The sequence below is a fragment of the Struthio camelus genome, chromosome 18 (assembly GCF_040807025.1).
Source record: "Struthio camelus isolate bStrCam1 chromosome 18, bStrCam1.hap1, whole genome shotgun sequence".
In the NCBI taxonomy this organism is placed as follows: Eukaryota; Metazoa; Chordata; class Aves; order Struthioniformes; family Struthionidae; genus Struthio; species Struthio camelus.
Window position 1 is genome coordinate 1,692,501 of NC_090959.1, and position 13,671 is coordinate 1,706,171.

The 13,671-nt window shown below is 41.2% G+C and overlaps 1 protein-coding gene across 2 annotated transcripts in view; it reads left to right on the top strand.

Annotated features, from left to right (window-relative positions):
• The window catches only part of GDF5 (growth differentiation factor 5), a 4,958-nt gene extending 1,067 nt beyond the window's left edge, over positions 1 to 3,891 (top strand). The window contains exons 2-4 of one of the 2 annotated variants that reach the window (XM_068912826.1): positions 1 to 167; positions 389 to 486; positions 2,147 to 3,891. The exon at positions 1 to 167 is cut by the window's left edge and continues 172 nt beyond it. In XM_068912826.1, the coding sequence (XP_068768927.1) occupies positions 43 to 167; positions 389 to 486; positions 2,147 to 3,015 (1,092 nt within the window). In that variant the 5' untranslated portion in view covers positions 1 to 42 and the 3' untranslated portion in view covers positions 3,016 to 3,891. Of the gene's footprint in view, positions 487 to 2,146 lie in introns of both variants that reach the window. The other variant, XM_009679269.2, reaches the window with a different exon arrangement.
• Positions 3,892 to 13,671: the final 9,780 nt, after the last annotated feature.

Here is a 13,671-nt window from a genome sequence, read left to right on the forward strand (position 1 = left end):
GGAATCCCTCAGCGAGAACAGGTACGCTGCGGACTGGAAATCATGGATATAGTACTGGGACTTCAAAGGCTAGGACTAAAAGCAGTGCTGTTCAGGCTGGAGCTCTCCCGGCCAAGAATGATGAATCAAAGAAGGTTCTCTCAAGAACAGCAGTCACGGAGGCAAAGGTAGGACATCTCCCAGGCAGACCTTCTGGAGTAAGGACAGTGACTCCAAAGGTTCAAAATCTTAGCAGCAAGGCATCTTTGAAAAAAACTGGCACAAGCAGTACTGATACTGGTTCTTACAAAACCAAAAAGACTAAAGAGCCTGTAACCCAAAGGGAAACTAAGGAAACTTTCAGACATCCCCCTATAACGCCACATGAATACATGCTCTCTTTGTACAGGACTCTCTCCGATGCAGAAAGAAAAGGTGTTAATGGAAGTGTAAAACTGGAGGCTGGACTTGCCAATACAATAACCAGCTTTATAGACAAAGGACAAGGTAAGAGAGTAGCTCCAGCATGTATGTGCGTGTGTCTGTGTGTGTATGGACAGGGAGGGATGCGTGTGCGTGTATGCATGTTTATACATTTAGAGAGCGTTATCAGAAGATAATAATACATTTTTTAAGTCAAATAGCTCTTTTTAATGTAAATGAAACCGTACAACTTTGCTGCAGTTTTTACTCTCATGCGTTATCTCAGAAAATTCATCTAGAGGCAGAACTAGATGGTTGTGTGGCAGCCAAACACAACATTTAGAGAGAGATAGAACACATTTTAGATGCTTAAAGAAGTGTATTGCTGAAAATCCATCAGTCTTTGCATCTTTAGGTGTTTAAAAACCTTTTAAAACCTGGTTTTATGTTCTTTGCATAACTATCTCCTGGAAACTGGTAAGATTGGATCTTGTTGTAAATGAAATGACATGATATGCTATGAACATGGCTAATAGCATTAGCATTCTGTGAAAAAACTGCAAGTTTCATTATCGAAGAGCCAGCCTGTTTTGTTCAAGGCAGAGTTGTGACGAACTACAGTATAGTCCCAGGAGTCATTATAGCATAGCACAGATGTATCTGTGCTAGCTTTAAGCTAATGCTTTTGGGTACCACTAGCCTCCTAAGCACAGAAGCTCACAACTAAGCACAGGCTACCTCGAGCAAATAGTTTCTGGGACTCCAGAATTTGCAGTTCAACATTCTGGTTCCAAACACTTTTAGAAACTTAGACTAGTGTATGCTATCACATGAGAAATAACCAGGCTCCAAAAGAAAGGTGTTCACCTTATCGCTTAAGTTGGATAGTTAGCCCCATGCTGCTTCCAATGATGTTAGTAAGGGTTTTGTCATGGTCTGAAGGAAGCAACAAAGGGTACTGCTAACAAGGTAATGATAGAAGACTCAGCCAGGATAGACAATTCATTTTCCATTTAATTAAGAATAGCTTGACTTCTAGGGAGGGATGATACGCTGCTCACAAGTGCTGTGTTCCAGTTCAAGTCCTCGGCTTGCCACTGCACGGCATCGTCAATGTAACATGTCGATAAAATGTTGGCTCAGCCATATTCCTCATTAGTGCCGCTCGTGAGCTTAACCAAGCAAATGTAACATCAGGTTAAAGGGAGGTATGTTTTTCTGCCCAATTTGAAAAAGTTGTGAATCATGGGGAGTTAAGTTAATAAGGCAATTATCCTTGTGTCTGGCAGTTCCTGGGGGATGTTGGTTTTAAAAGACTAATTCACTATTGTATTGTCTAAGGGTAAATTTGCTCGCGTTTGGAGCCAGCACGGGACCTGGGCACCACTGAAATCCTGTTCCAGTAATTTAAGTAGGGTGTAAGGGGTGAATAGGCCCTGTGAGTGCTCAGCCCTGAAAAAGGACTATTTTCCAATTGGCTAATTGCTACTTTGAAGCTAGAAAATGCACCCTGGTGAAAGAAATTACATTTCTACAAGGCAAACTCAGAAGCTCATTTCCTTGTTGAGTCATGGAGTTCTTCTGGGTCCCTGATCCCTTAGACAAAAAATATTGTTTCAGATGAGTATGCTAATTAAGGGATCTTCTAGGCTTATGAATAAACTTCAGAAATACCATGAAGAACTGAATAACCACTATTAATCTGTGCTTGATATGCTTTTAAAAATGTGTGTGCTTTTTTTAGATGAGCGAGCGCCAACCATAAGGAAACAAAAATATATTTTTGACATCAGTGCATTAGAAAAAGATGGCTTGCTGGGAGCAGAGCTTCGAATATTAAGGAAAAAGCCTTCTGATGCATGGAAGTCTCATTCTTCTGGAAAAACTTCCCAAGTGAAATTATTTAGTTGCTCCACAAACAGACAAGCAGCTACACTCCTGGATTCTCGTACTATCAGTGTCACAGATACACCAAAATGGGAAGTGTTTGACATCTGGAAACTTTTTAGGAACTTTAAAAACTTGGTTAACTTGTGTTTTGAACTGGAAACTTTTGACAGAGGGAGAGCTGTTGATCTCAGGAGTGTGGGTTTTAACAGAACAGGAAGACAGGTCAATGAAAAGGCTCTCTTCTTGGTATTTGGGAGGACAAAAAAGAGAGACTTGTTCTTCAATGAAATTAAAGCTAGATCAGGCCAAGATGACAAAACTGTTTATGAGTACTTATTCAATCAGAGGCGGAAGAGAAGAGCTCCTCTAGCAACGCGGCAAGGGAAGAGGCCCAGCAAGAATCTGAAAGCGAGGTGTAGCAGAAAAGCCCTCCATGTGAATTTTAAGGATATGGGCTGGGATGACTGGATCATAGCCCCTCTAGAATATGAAGCATATCACTGTGAAGGGCTTTGTGAATTCCCCCTTCGATCCCATTTGGAGCCCACCAATCACGCAGTTATCCAAACTTTAATGAACTCAATGGACCCAGAATCTACGCCCCCAACTTGCTGTGTCCCAACTAGACTGAGTCCCATTAGCATTCTTTTCATTGACTCTGCAAACAACGTAGTCTACAAGCAGTATGAGGACATGGTAGTGGAGTCATGTGGTTGTAGGTAGCAGAACAGTTGCTCCCATGACTATGTTATGAAAGGCAACATGACAAACTGAACATAACCTCTCCTCAAACAAGGTTAACTAAACTTCTTACCTCTAGGGTAAGTTTGTTTATGAAGATGTAGCAGTAAATCCAGTGCTTCTGCATGTTTCTTCACTGTGGGCATATTTCAGCAGTATTTGGCTGCTGTCATGCAGCCCAATATAAGGCCTTGCGTAGAGAATCTGATAGCAACACAAGACTGGCTCTAACTAAAGTCGGTGACAGAGGAAATTAGACCTCTGCACCGCTAGATCATCTGCTTTTATCCCAGAGGCAGTTGGTAAAGATGGTATCAGTGAGCTGTGGATATGATCTGTTTGACTCTTTAATAGTGTTCTTGAGCCTGAATTTACATCTGAGTCCCATGTGCATTGTCCATTACACAACGTTAGAAAAGAGCCCTGATGTCTAGAAGAGGAGGCTGGGTTCTGGTGTGTTCTGAGCTTGGTGTAAATAGTTACACTGTAATATGATTTCTTTCTGATTAGCTATGGAAACTATGCATATATAAAAAGGAGTAATTAAATATAATATTCTGATTTAGTTTAAGTTGTACATGGAGATAGGTGATGCAGGAGGTATTTGTTTCCATGTATGTTTTCCTCCAAGCTACATATCTTTCTTAAGTATCCACCTTTTCATTATTATGTAGCAAGTTATAGTACTCTGTATAAGGTCCAAGTTGCTCTCAAATGTTCATAGAAAGTGTTAAATTACAGCATAAGATGTAATAAATTATTGACACAGTGCTACATTGTGTCTAGCTATCCAACTCTGCATAATTATAATGCTGTTAAGAATTTGTTTTGAATGTTTTTGTACAATAAATGCAAGTGAAAGGGACTTTTCAGTGCAGCAGAATGCTAGTGGCATGGATAACATGTCCATGTACTTTATTTGCCTCTAACTCTGCTGCCACAGAGAGAGATGATGGAAACATGGGAAGAAAGATGTGGTTTGATCTGGTGTGGAATGATACTATCACTTTGTATCTGGGGCAAGAATGGGTTATGCTGATGATTATAAAGGAGCTCTGGTATCATTTTATTCCACCCTGCAAGGACAATATGTTTGTGTATCCCCCTTTTCTATTCATGACATGTTTGGATTATGAATTTATTCTGGGATTACTCTTTGTATGCTTCCACCTACAAAACTAGGTACTAGAGGTTCAACTAGAGAGGGATCAGACGGACCATAAGAACTGCCAAAAATGATTGAAGTAGCTTATCAATAGTCTAATATGCACATGCCAAGGTTGATTCTATCACTATCTTTGATTTATCACAGTTTAAACCAGCAGGTCACATGATTTCCTGGGTCTGAACTCTGCTCAGCGCAGCTTCACTGATGTCGGCAGTGGCAGAGAGCTGAATATGGCCTCTCACACCCTGAAGCCCACATTCGATGATCTCAGACTGGATCTGTTGTAGCTCACATGAGGGGCAAACGGTTCTAAAAAACTGGGCGACAGCCATAGATAAGCGATGGCAAAAAGTGCTGCCCTTCCTCCTGCACTCTCTAGGCTGCTGAGCCTTTAACCAGTTTAAGAGGACTGGTTAAGTGGGCTTGCTTCCAGATGCATGGGGTTCCCCTGGGTAGGTGCACGTCATGTACTATAACCCACAGCAGAGTGATATAGAAAAAGCACTGCAGGGACCGTATGTGTGACCTCCCTGTAATAGTTTTGCAGCATGATTTGTACCTGCAGAAAAGGATATTACTCAGCTCAGGCTGGATGATAACGCAAAATGCGGTAACACAGAATGAATGCTGTACTTGAGAGGGGAAAGAATCACTAAATAGTAGGTCAATATGAATTTAAAACGATGGGCACTTGGAGCTACTCTGTCATATGCACATAAGAAATTCTGGTGTCTTACGGATCTAGTTTGTGAATGAGGGCTATCTCCAGTACTGTTGTCTTCTTTCTGGATTCTCAGGATGTACGCTTCCCAGACCTTGGTCTTCTGGTCCCAACTGAGTCTTAGACTCAGTCTAACTGTTATTGTCCCTTGCTGAATACTTACCACCAGCCAGTCTTACTGGTTTCAGATATTTCAAAGATTCTCAAACAACAAGGAGCTTCTAATGCCGTGCTTTACCACAAGCTTACGTAGACATTGTTACACTAGTAGAGAAAACAAGACAAGTCCTGAGCCAACAGATTGTTTCAGACTCTTTTTGCTCATTCTGCTCATTCTGCTCAAGCATTTCTTTTCTTTCCGCTGGGTGACTGACTCGCAGCCTTTAAGGCTACTTTCTCTAGCACTGACCGCAGCTACCTCTACCGAGGATGATTACATTACTATGAGAAAGGGTGTGAACAAATACTGTTCCTCATGCACATGCCTGTTTGTTCTTTCCCAGTGAAGCTTCTGTTCCCACTTATGACAGACCCTAATATAATAGTGCAATAAACTGCACTCTGCAGTTTATTGGCAGCACTGGCACATTTCTCACTGGGCTTAGGGTGAGCAGTTTAAAATATGCTGTAACAAATATTGCCTATCTAGGTTCATCCGCCACTTTCCAATTCACTGTCTGGTAAAACAGTGTCTTTGGTTTTTTAATCACTGAATACATCATCTTGGTGCTTACAGCATGGACCTAAGGACTGCTGTGTGCTTCTGTGCTCTTGGTCTGTGAGGGCACTGCTGCTCAGCTCTCTGGGATGGATATTTTAATGGTATAGCAATGTTTTTGAGGATTTTGTTAGAGTGATAGTCTGGGAAATACGGCCCTCTCCTCTTTATTTTATGTGTGTGTGTCATCCTATGTTGTTTGAAAGTGGATGGTGAAGCCATGTACTATTTAATTCTCTTTACCATGATACAGTACTAATCACTTAGGTCCTGCTCTGACTCGTCTCAGACTTCAGGAATCCCTATATGGCTCAGCCCATGTAGAGGCTGGCTGTTCTGGCCAGAACTCCTTCTCATACCAGCTTTTCCCTTGCAGTTGATGCTGCAGGAGGTTATTCTTAGTGAGTCCTTGAAGCTGCAGTTAGGAAAATCTGAATGTCTTCCACATCCTTTGCTAAAGCAGAGATTATCTCTTCTGTTGGATTTACATGTTCCTCAACCCAGATTTTTGAAAGGGACAATCAGATGGAAAGGAAAGGTGTGAGAATTCAGGTAAAACTAGCGACTCAGCTTGGTATAGGAATACTTCTACGCTCCAGCTTCTACTCCCCCTAATCAATTATCTCTGTAATTACTCTAATTCAGCCTCTGCAATTATATTGCTATCAATAAAAACAAATTAAAGAGGATATTGCTAGAGCGCTGCTAAGCACCTATAAGAAAGGCTTGGTCTTGGAGAATACTCTGGGAACATGCTGAGAAGAGTAACTGTTCTTAAGAAGACACAAGGCTGCGTTATGAAATTTGTAGCTTAAAAATCATAACTAGGCCTGCCTTCATTGGGGGGAAATGCCTGCTGCCAAGGTACGTGATGCCCAGTTCTTCTGGACTTGCAGCTGGCAGTCTGGGAGCATCCAGGGCAGTTCTAGGGATCTAGGGCTTCAATGGAGCTTTGCATTGCATTCCTGCCATAACTTCAGGCCTTGCCCTTTGCATGTTGCATTCCGTTTCATAAAATCTGCAAGTAAACCTGCTCATTATTTGCCACCGGAAGCTGATAGAATGAAGTCATTGCAAAATGATTAGCCAACACTGGAATGTCTCTTTGCAGATGATCATACTGCAGTACGTCTAACTCTTCCAAAATACTACCTAGTTTTCGTGGATAAGCTAAACTTGAAGGCCTACTTTAACATAAAAAGAAAATATCCTATAATTCATTGTAGACGCAAATTTGTTCTTTGTCAAAGGCTGAATAATGCTCTGTAACAGAGAACTCCATTGAGAATGACTTTCCTTCAAAATGGCTGTAGCCTTCTACTGTTTTCAACTGGAATAAAACTGTCGTTATGAACGATACTCTTTTCAAGATGACAGTTGTTTCCGAAGGAAGTGTATCTTAAGTTGTCTTAAAAGAAAAAATTAACTCCTAGGATTACAGCTAAGCACCACCTTTCTAAAAGGCAGTTTGCTTCAGGTGCAGCTGGATCCATGAGGCACAGTGATAGTTTTGGAGGAAGGTGTGACAGTAGCATTTGTGTTACAGATGATGCATCACAGAGTTTGGAAGGCTGAGGAGGAAAATAGCTGGACACTTCAGGCTGGAGGGCTGCAGATCAGCCTGAGGCTCTTGGTGAGGCAGGCTATGATAAAAGTTTTAAAAACCCTGAAGTTATCACTTAGTAGGTATCTCTCCGAGGTTCTTGTTTCCTGTCTTTGTGTGGGGTTTTCAGTACATTAATAAAACAAGGTAACGATGCAGTTAAATAGTAATTAAATGGAGTATGCATCAGCATCTGAATGGAAAAAAAAATGCTAAGATTTTGCAATTATTCTAAAGCAAACAGTATGAACCTAGGAAAAATTAAAAGAAATACAAACATATTGAGGTCTCCAAAAGCACTCTTTGGATACTGGGTTAAAACTCAAAATTCAGCTAGGTAGTATTAAGACCTTAAAGGAAAATGAAAAAAAGTGAACAGGTTTTTAATACGAGTTTAAGCCAATTTGAAACTACAGACACTAAAATGCTTTTATTATAATGGATTATTACCACATAAAAATGACCAGACAGTGAGTTTGGCCTAGACAGAAGTAATTTCAGGCAGAGTGTTCAAATTAGGGGTAACCTGACATCCACTTTGCTTTGCTGCCAGCTCAGATGTGGTGAGAGCTGAAAGGGAGAGTCCTAGCACTGTCCAAGTTTGCTCCAGCTCAAAGTGATGAGCTTATAATGGTGGGCATCCTAGACAGCAGGATTAAGGTAATTTTTTCCACATTTAACGCTCAAATTGAATATCCTTGGTTTATAATACTGGTAGTGATGCTGAAAGCATCCTTTTGCATTTGCATTACTGATATTGTTTGATAACTCTGGGAACTCCAGTTCAATGTTATTTTGTTCAGGACTGGTCTACTGAGCATTGACTAACTTTCCTCATGGACCTCAACTACCCTATAGATGATTTATTGATGTATTTTTTGAGCCCTTGGGATCATCTGGAGCAGACTATTATGAAGCAGTTTCTGTTATTCTAATTTATCAAAAAATTCAACAGCTATAAGAAAATGCTGCCATGGTGAGCTATCAGTTTCTTTTTCTGAATTCCTTTTTTTTTTTTCATTCAATATTTACTCACAAAGCCTTTGCAAATCTTGTTGGGCTTTTACATGGAAATTTGGGTTATATGGAGTTAGAACAGAAATGTTTATCCGAGGTTTCCAAGATACGTGAAAGGTGGCCATTACAAATATTCATTATCACAGAAAAGCACAGACGTGCAACCCACGTGGACTTCGTTCAGCCCTCATCCCTTTCTGAAAACAGAGGTTCAGGGATAGGGCACAATCTGGGACTGACACACAGCGAAGAAAGTGGAAAGAAACAGAGAACCTTGGAACTACTTAAGTCTGGCACTGCTTTCTTTAGTATGGTCGTTATACAATGTGCAAAGATAGACACCTTGAATTATTGTTATGGCTTTCTTCCCATGGGTGAATTGGTGTTAGCAACTGGATGGTAGAAACACACAGAAACCCGAGCTGTAAAGCAATACAGGTTAAAAGTTCAGCTTTCCACCTTTATGATGGCAGGTTTCACTCTCTCACTGAGAATGCCTCATTTGTATTTACTTTTTGGGGTCATTATCTGTCCCATGAGAGTCTTTGTGAAGGTCCAAATTTCAAATAAACAGTACACTATAAGACAGGTATGTGTGGCTAATTTTTGTTGTATTTGGCTAAAATATGGTACTAAGCTGAATAGGTAAACATAAAAGTATGCCATTTAAAACAATGCATTCCCATTAGTGTTTGAATATGTGCCTAAACTCCATGTACACTTTTACATGGTTATGTCATTTCCTGTGTAAAATGTGCTTGTTTATACAGCAGCCATATGAAAGATGCAGTAACCCGCTATGTGGGCTATTTGAAGCTGTCTTTAAGAAACATAAAAACCCCTTGACCCTTGTATAATAAAAGGTGTTAAAAGATACTGCTTTTATAACATCTTAGCCAAGACTAATAAGAACGTACAAAGCAAACAATTTTTTTTTTACTCCATAGTCTTGGTCAATCACGTGTTATTTTATGAATTTACTGTTGCTGTTGGGTAGTAAAACGATATTTAAAAATAAAATTGCACTAGCTTTCATTGCTTCTCAACAAATTTAATAAAGAAGGAAATCTTAACTTTTTTGAAAAACAGTAAATACAGTACAGTAAATATAGTTCTTAGAATAGCCTATTTATTCTGTTATCCTGAGTTCGCTGATGTCCATATTTTGCTGGGGGCATGAGGAGGGTTGCAGAATTAGTTTCAATTTTCTGCAATGGTTAGGCTAGCTGAAGTAACACAAATGGATTCAGTTTTCCTTGGTGTTATTTTGAGGGGCACAGCTGTCAAGAAAAATGGCTCTGCTAAATAATAATGGTAGTTAATTGGCTGACTGTCTGCTAGGGTACAGAAAATGTCCTGTTTGCTGGGTTTCTCTGAGTCTCTTTGCCATCCAGGAATCCAGGTTCTGCAGACCCTGCCCATCGTACCACCAGGGATATGTCATTGCATTTAGCGTAATGCTTCTGCACGCTCAGTTACTGTCTGCTTGTTTTTGACAAGATGCCATTTATTATGGCATAAAGTCAGAAATGAGCCTTTTATTGATAAAACCAGACACATTTGATTTTGCTTGTGTATAGGACTTCAAAATATTAATTTCTCCAGAAATGCTGAAAGACAACTTAGATCCTCCACAGGTTTAGAGAAGGGAGAGAAGATCTTCACAGGACCTCTCCTCTGGAGGGTACAAACAAACTCATAAACTTGAGATGGCAAAGAAGTCATTAACTCAGATTGTTAGTGACCAAATTACAAGATCCCAGCTAGAGAGGATAAGAGGCTGATGGGCCTCTTCTGGGAGCAGGTGCTCTACAGAAACGCTGCAGGGAACGTGGCTCGGGAGAAAGGGCTCAGGAATGATCGGCTTTCAGGAGGAGGCAGGTCGGCAGTCCCAGAGCATTGGAGGATGGGAGGGACTGAAAGCTGGGTGGTGGAGAGCATAATAACACAAACTGAATGCTGGAGCAACTGTAGAACGAATACACCCTCAAATGGAACAAGATGGGTGGGGTAAAGGGAACATAACATGTTTGCATGCCTACCAGTAAAAATACTTCTTTTGAGGGCTTGGTGTGAATAACTCTTCTTTCCTCTTTCCACTTCCCCATCCTTCCCATGCTAGCAGCTTTCAAGGCTTTACTCAGATCTCTCACCTGGGAGCGGGTGAAGGTTTAGAGCAAGAGCAGGCTGCAGACAAAGAAGACAAACAGCTCCTAACGGTGGCACTGAACAGCCAGAAACAGCCAGTAGCTTTAGCACAAGTACTAACTGTGGCCATGTGTGCTGTTGGGGGAGGTCCAGAGCACCACAACTGAGAAAACTGAAACTGGATGATGAGGCACTTTCATTTATGGGATCTTCAGATGGGTCATGAGCTTCACTGTGGGCTGCAGACAGACAGGCAGTCTCTCTCTTGTCTAGGCCGTGTGCAGCTTGAAGTTAAAACGACTGGTGATACAGCTCTGGACAGTTACTTCGGGCGGTTAATTTTGGCATTTTGGTGCCTTTTACAATAGCCCTTGGTGACAGCACGCTCATTCAGAGGAGTAAAGTGAGTGCTCAGGCTTCCCAGACAGTCAGAGGGGAGAGGCAAACCCTGGAAGAGTGAACTGAAGTGTCTGTGGGCTGAAGAGCAGGCTGACGGAAGAGACACATGCAGATTGGGTCCCTCTGTCCATTTTGGGATTCAGCTGTACAAATGAGAGAGTCTCACCGTCTAGGAAAAAAACCTGTTAAACATATCAATCCTCATTTTTTCCACTTGCCCAGGGAGTGGACGGTTCAAACCCAGCTCTCTCTCCCTGTCACACTTATACCTGGATGAAGGGACCGGGAGCGGGGAACCCTTCATGTCTCCCATGGCATAGCTGAATGTGGGCTCCTACTCGGGAAGGTTACATCCTGCCTGTGCCCTAGAATATGAAGCAGAACAGGAGGCAAACACAGAGGAAGCAAAGCAGAACAAAGGAGGGCTGACAGATGTCTACTCCAGCACACCTTGCAGGGAGTGCACCCTTTGGGGAGTAAGAGATCTAACCAAAATTTCTTATCTAGATCACACAGAGGGAAGACTTGTACTAAATGCTGCCACGTTCAACTCAGTCCTTTCTAACTTCTGGGTCCTTAGATGTGAACAGTTTTATCATAGAAAGTTTTATCATAGAATGTACCTAGCAGTGTCGGTACATTCTGAGAACAGCTATTGGATGAGTCCTATAGGCAAGAAATATCGAGTGAGGGGAGGGAGAGAGGGAAGGAAGAAAGGACTTGGGTGATTAGTGGCAGCACAGCTAATACTCGTGTTTTGGACATCCATCCAAAGAGTTACTCCAACACAGGAACATATTCATAAGGAGCTGCCACTACCATAGTGATGGCACATAGACACAGTCAAGTTTACAGATCCCTGAGCTATAGCCCTGCACCCAGGCTTGATCAAGGATGAGATATTTGCTTGACCATCTAGGGACTACAGTCCAGGGATCTTCACTTCATGGTGTCCATGTTAGCATTTAAACCCATTTGGTATGGGCTGATGATGGAAGCTGAATCTCAGCTATATTCAAAAATATTACAGAACTGGGACCAGTTCATTGATGACTTCATTTTTTCCTGTAAGGAATAATGTAGTGTGATTAATGATCAATGAGTCAAGTGACTAGCTAGATCTTTCTAAGGTATAGAAACTCTAAAAACAGCTTGATTCATTGTAGTACTTATAAAAATAAGCTGCTATTTACCTCAAACTATAAATACAGTGGAGCTATCTCTCAGTTGTAATGTTTCTGGTAAGAGGAAAAGCCATATGAAATAATTCACTTCTTGCAACAGTAATGAAATATTCCCCATGCCCGTAAGATAAGAAAGTGATGAAGGGCATGTGCTGGAGTTGTTGGTGTTTTAAAACATTTAACCTGCACCAGTAAACCTACTGATTTTTAATAAATCCTGGAATACTGGGGAAATTCCAGAAGTTTGAGGAGCTCTAGAGAAAAGGAAGTTAATTCAGCACTAAAAAGGGTCACTGTGATGATGAGGTCAATTACAAGCAAACTATGGGACTGCTGATACTGATTGAATCTTATAATGTGATTGAAGAGTGGTAGCACAACTCATAGGTGATAAGAGCAGGAAGAACAATTAAGATGCCTGATGAGCTGCATAGCATAGATGGAAAATTTTACACAGGGATTTTGAGTCTCTGAAAACGTCAGCTGAATTTCTACAGCAATTGAGATAGCAAACATAATGTTAGGAGGGACTACAAAAGAGTATGCAGGCACTCCAGGAATTTACATGGCTCTTGAATACTATGTGATACAGTAGAGCTGGAAAAGGGCAACAGGAACAACTGAAAGTACAAAATGGCTTCTGTAAGAAGAGTAATTAGACAGAGTGGGGCTCTTCAGCCTGGAGGTGACTAGGGCAAGGAGGTGAAGTGGTGAGGGCTAAGAAAGCGAACAAGGAACAAGGTTCTCCCAGACAAGAACCATAGTGCACCATGTGAAACCAGTTTGGGCAGGTTTGGAACAAACAGAAAGATACTGATTCCTACAACGTAGCCCAGCTACAGAACTACTGACCATAGGCTGTTTTGAATGCTAAAAGTCTATATCTGTTAAAAAAAATCAATGAGTAAGTTCATAGACAAAAAATTCATCAAAAGCTGCTAAACATAGGGCCCTGGGACTTTCTGAGCCACTGATAGCTGGAAGCTGAGAAGCTGTGCCAGGAAAACCTCTTCACACGTCTGTCCTGTCCTTATTCTCTTCTTTAGGGATCTGCTATTGTCTACTGGAGATGAGCCAAGTGGGCCCACGGTCTCACTCGGCAAAACCATTCTTAGGTTCTATATCAAGCCCAAAACTTCCAGTGGAGCTAGTACAATAGGACCTCCTGGCTTAGTCTGTGGAGTAGGACTAAGTGGCTTTGGCCACTGTCCTGTTGGACTGGCATGGCTTTCTGATGTGGCCTCTTCTCCAACCTTTTTTTGTGTGTGTGTGCGCCTATTTTTAAAGTTCCTTGGAATTAAATGATGCTACATAACAGCTGGTTATTATTTATTTGTAAAGAAGGATCCAGGGTTGATTAAAGGACCAACAGCTTTGAAAAGCTCATCACATTCAGCTGTAGTCTTATTTTGTGAATAATAGCACTTTACTGTTTAATAAGCACCTTATTTCTACGTACTAGCCAGTTTCTGCTTTGTATCAGTGGTTTGCCTTCTTTGTCTGCTACACTGAAAAGCCTACCCCCATTGGCATTGTTCTACCAACGCAGATTGTGATGAAATTTCTTCTTTTTTTTCCATGGAAGAGGTGGATAAGCTTGATTATACTTTTACTGTGCACCTTTTTACCAGATTCTTTCTTCTTCATGTAGTTTTTCTTTAGACTGTTGAAAATCCTTGT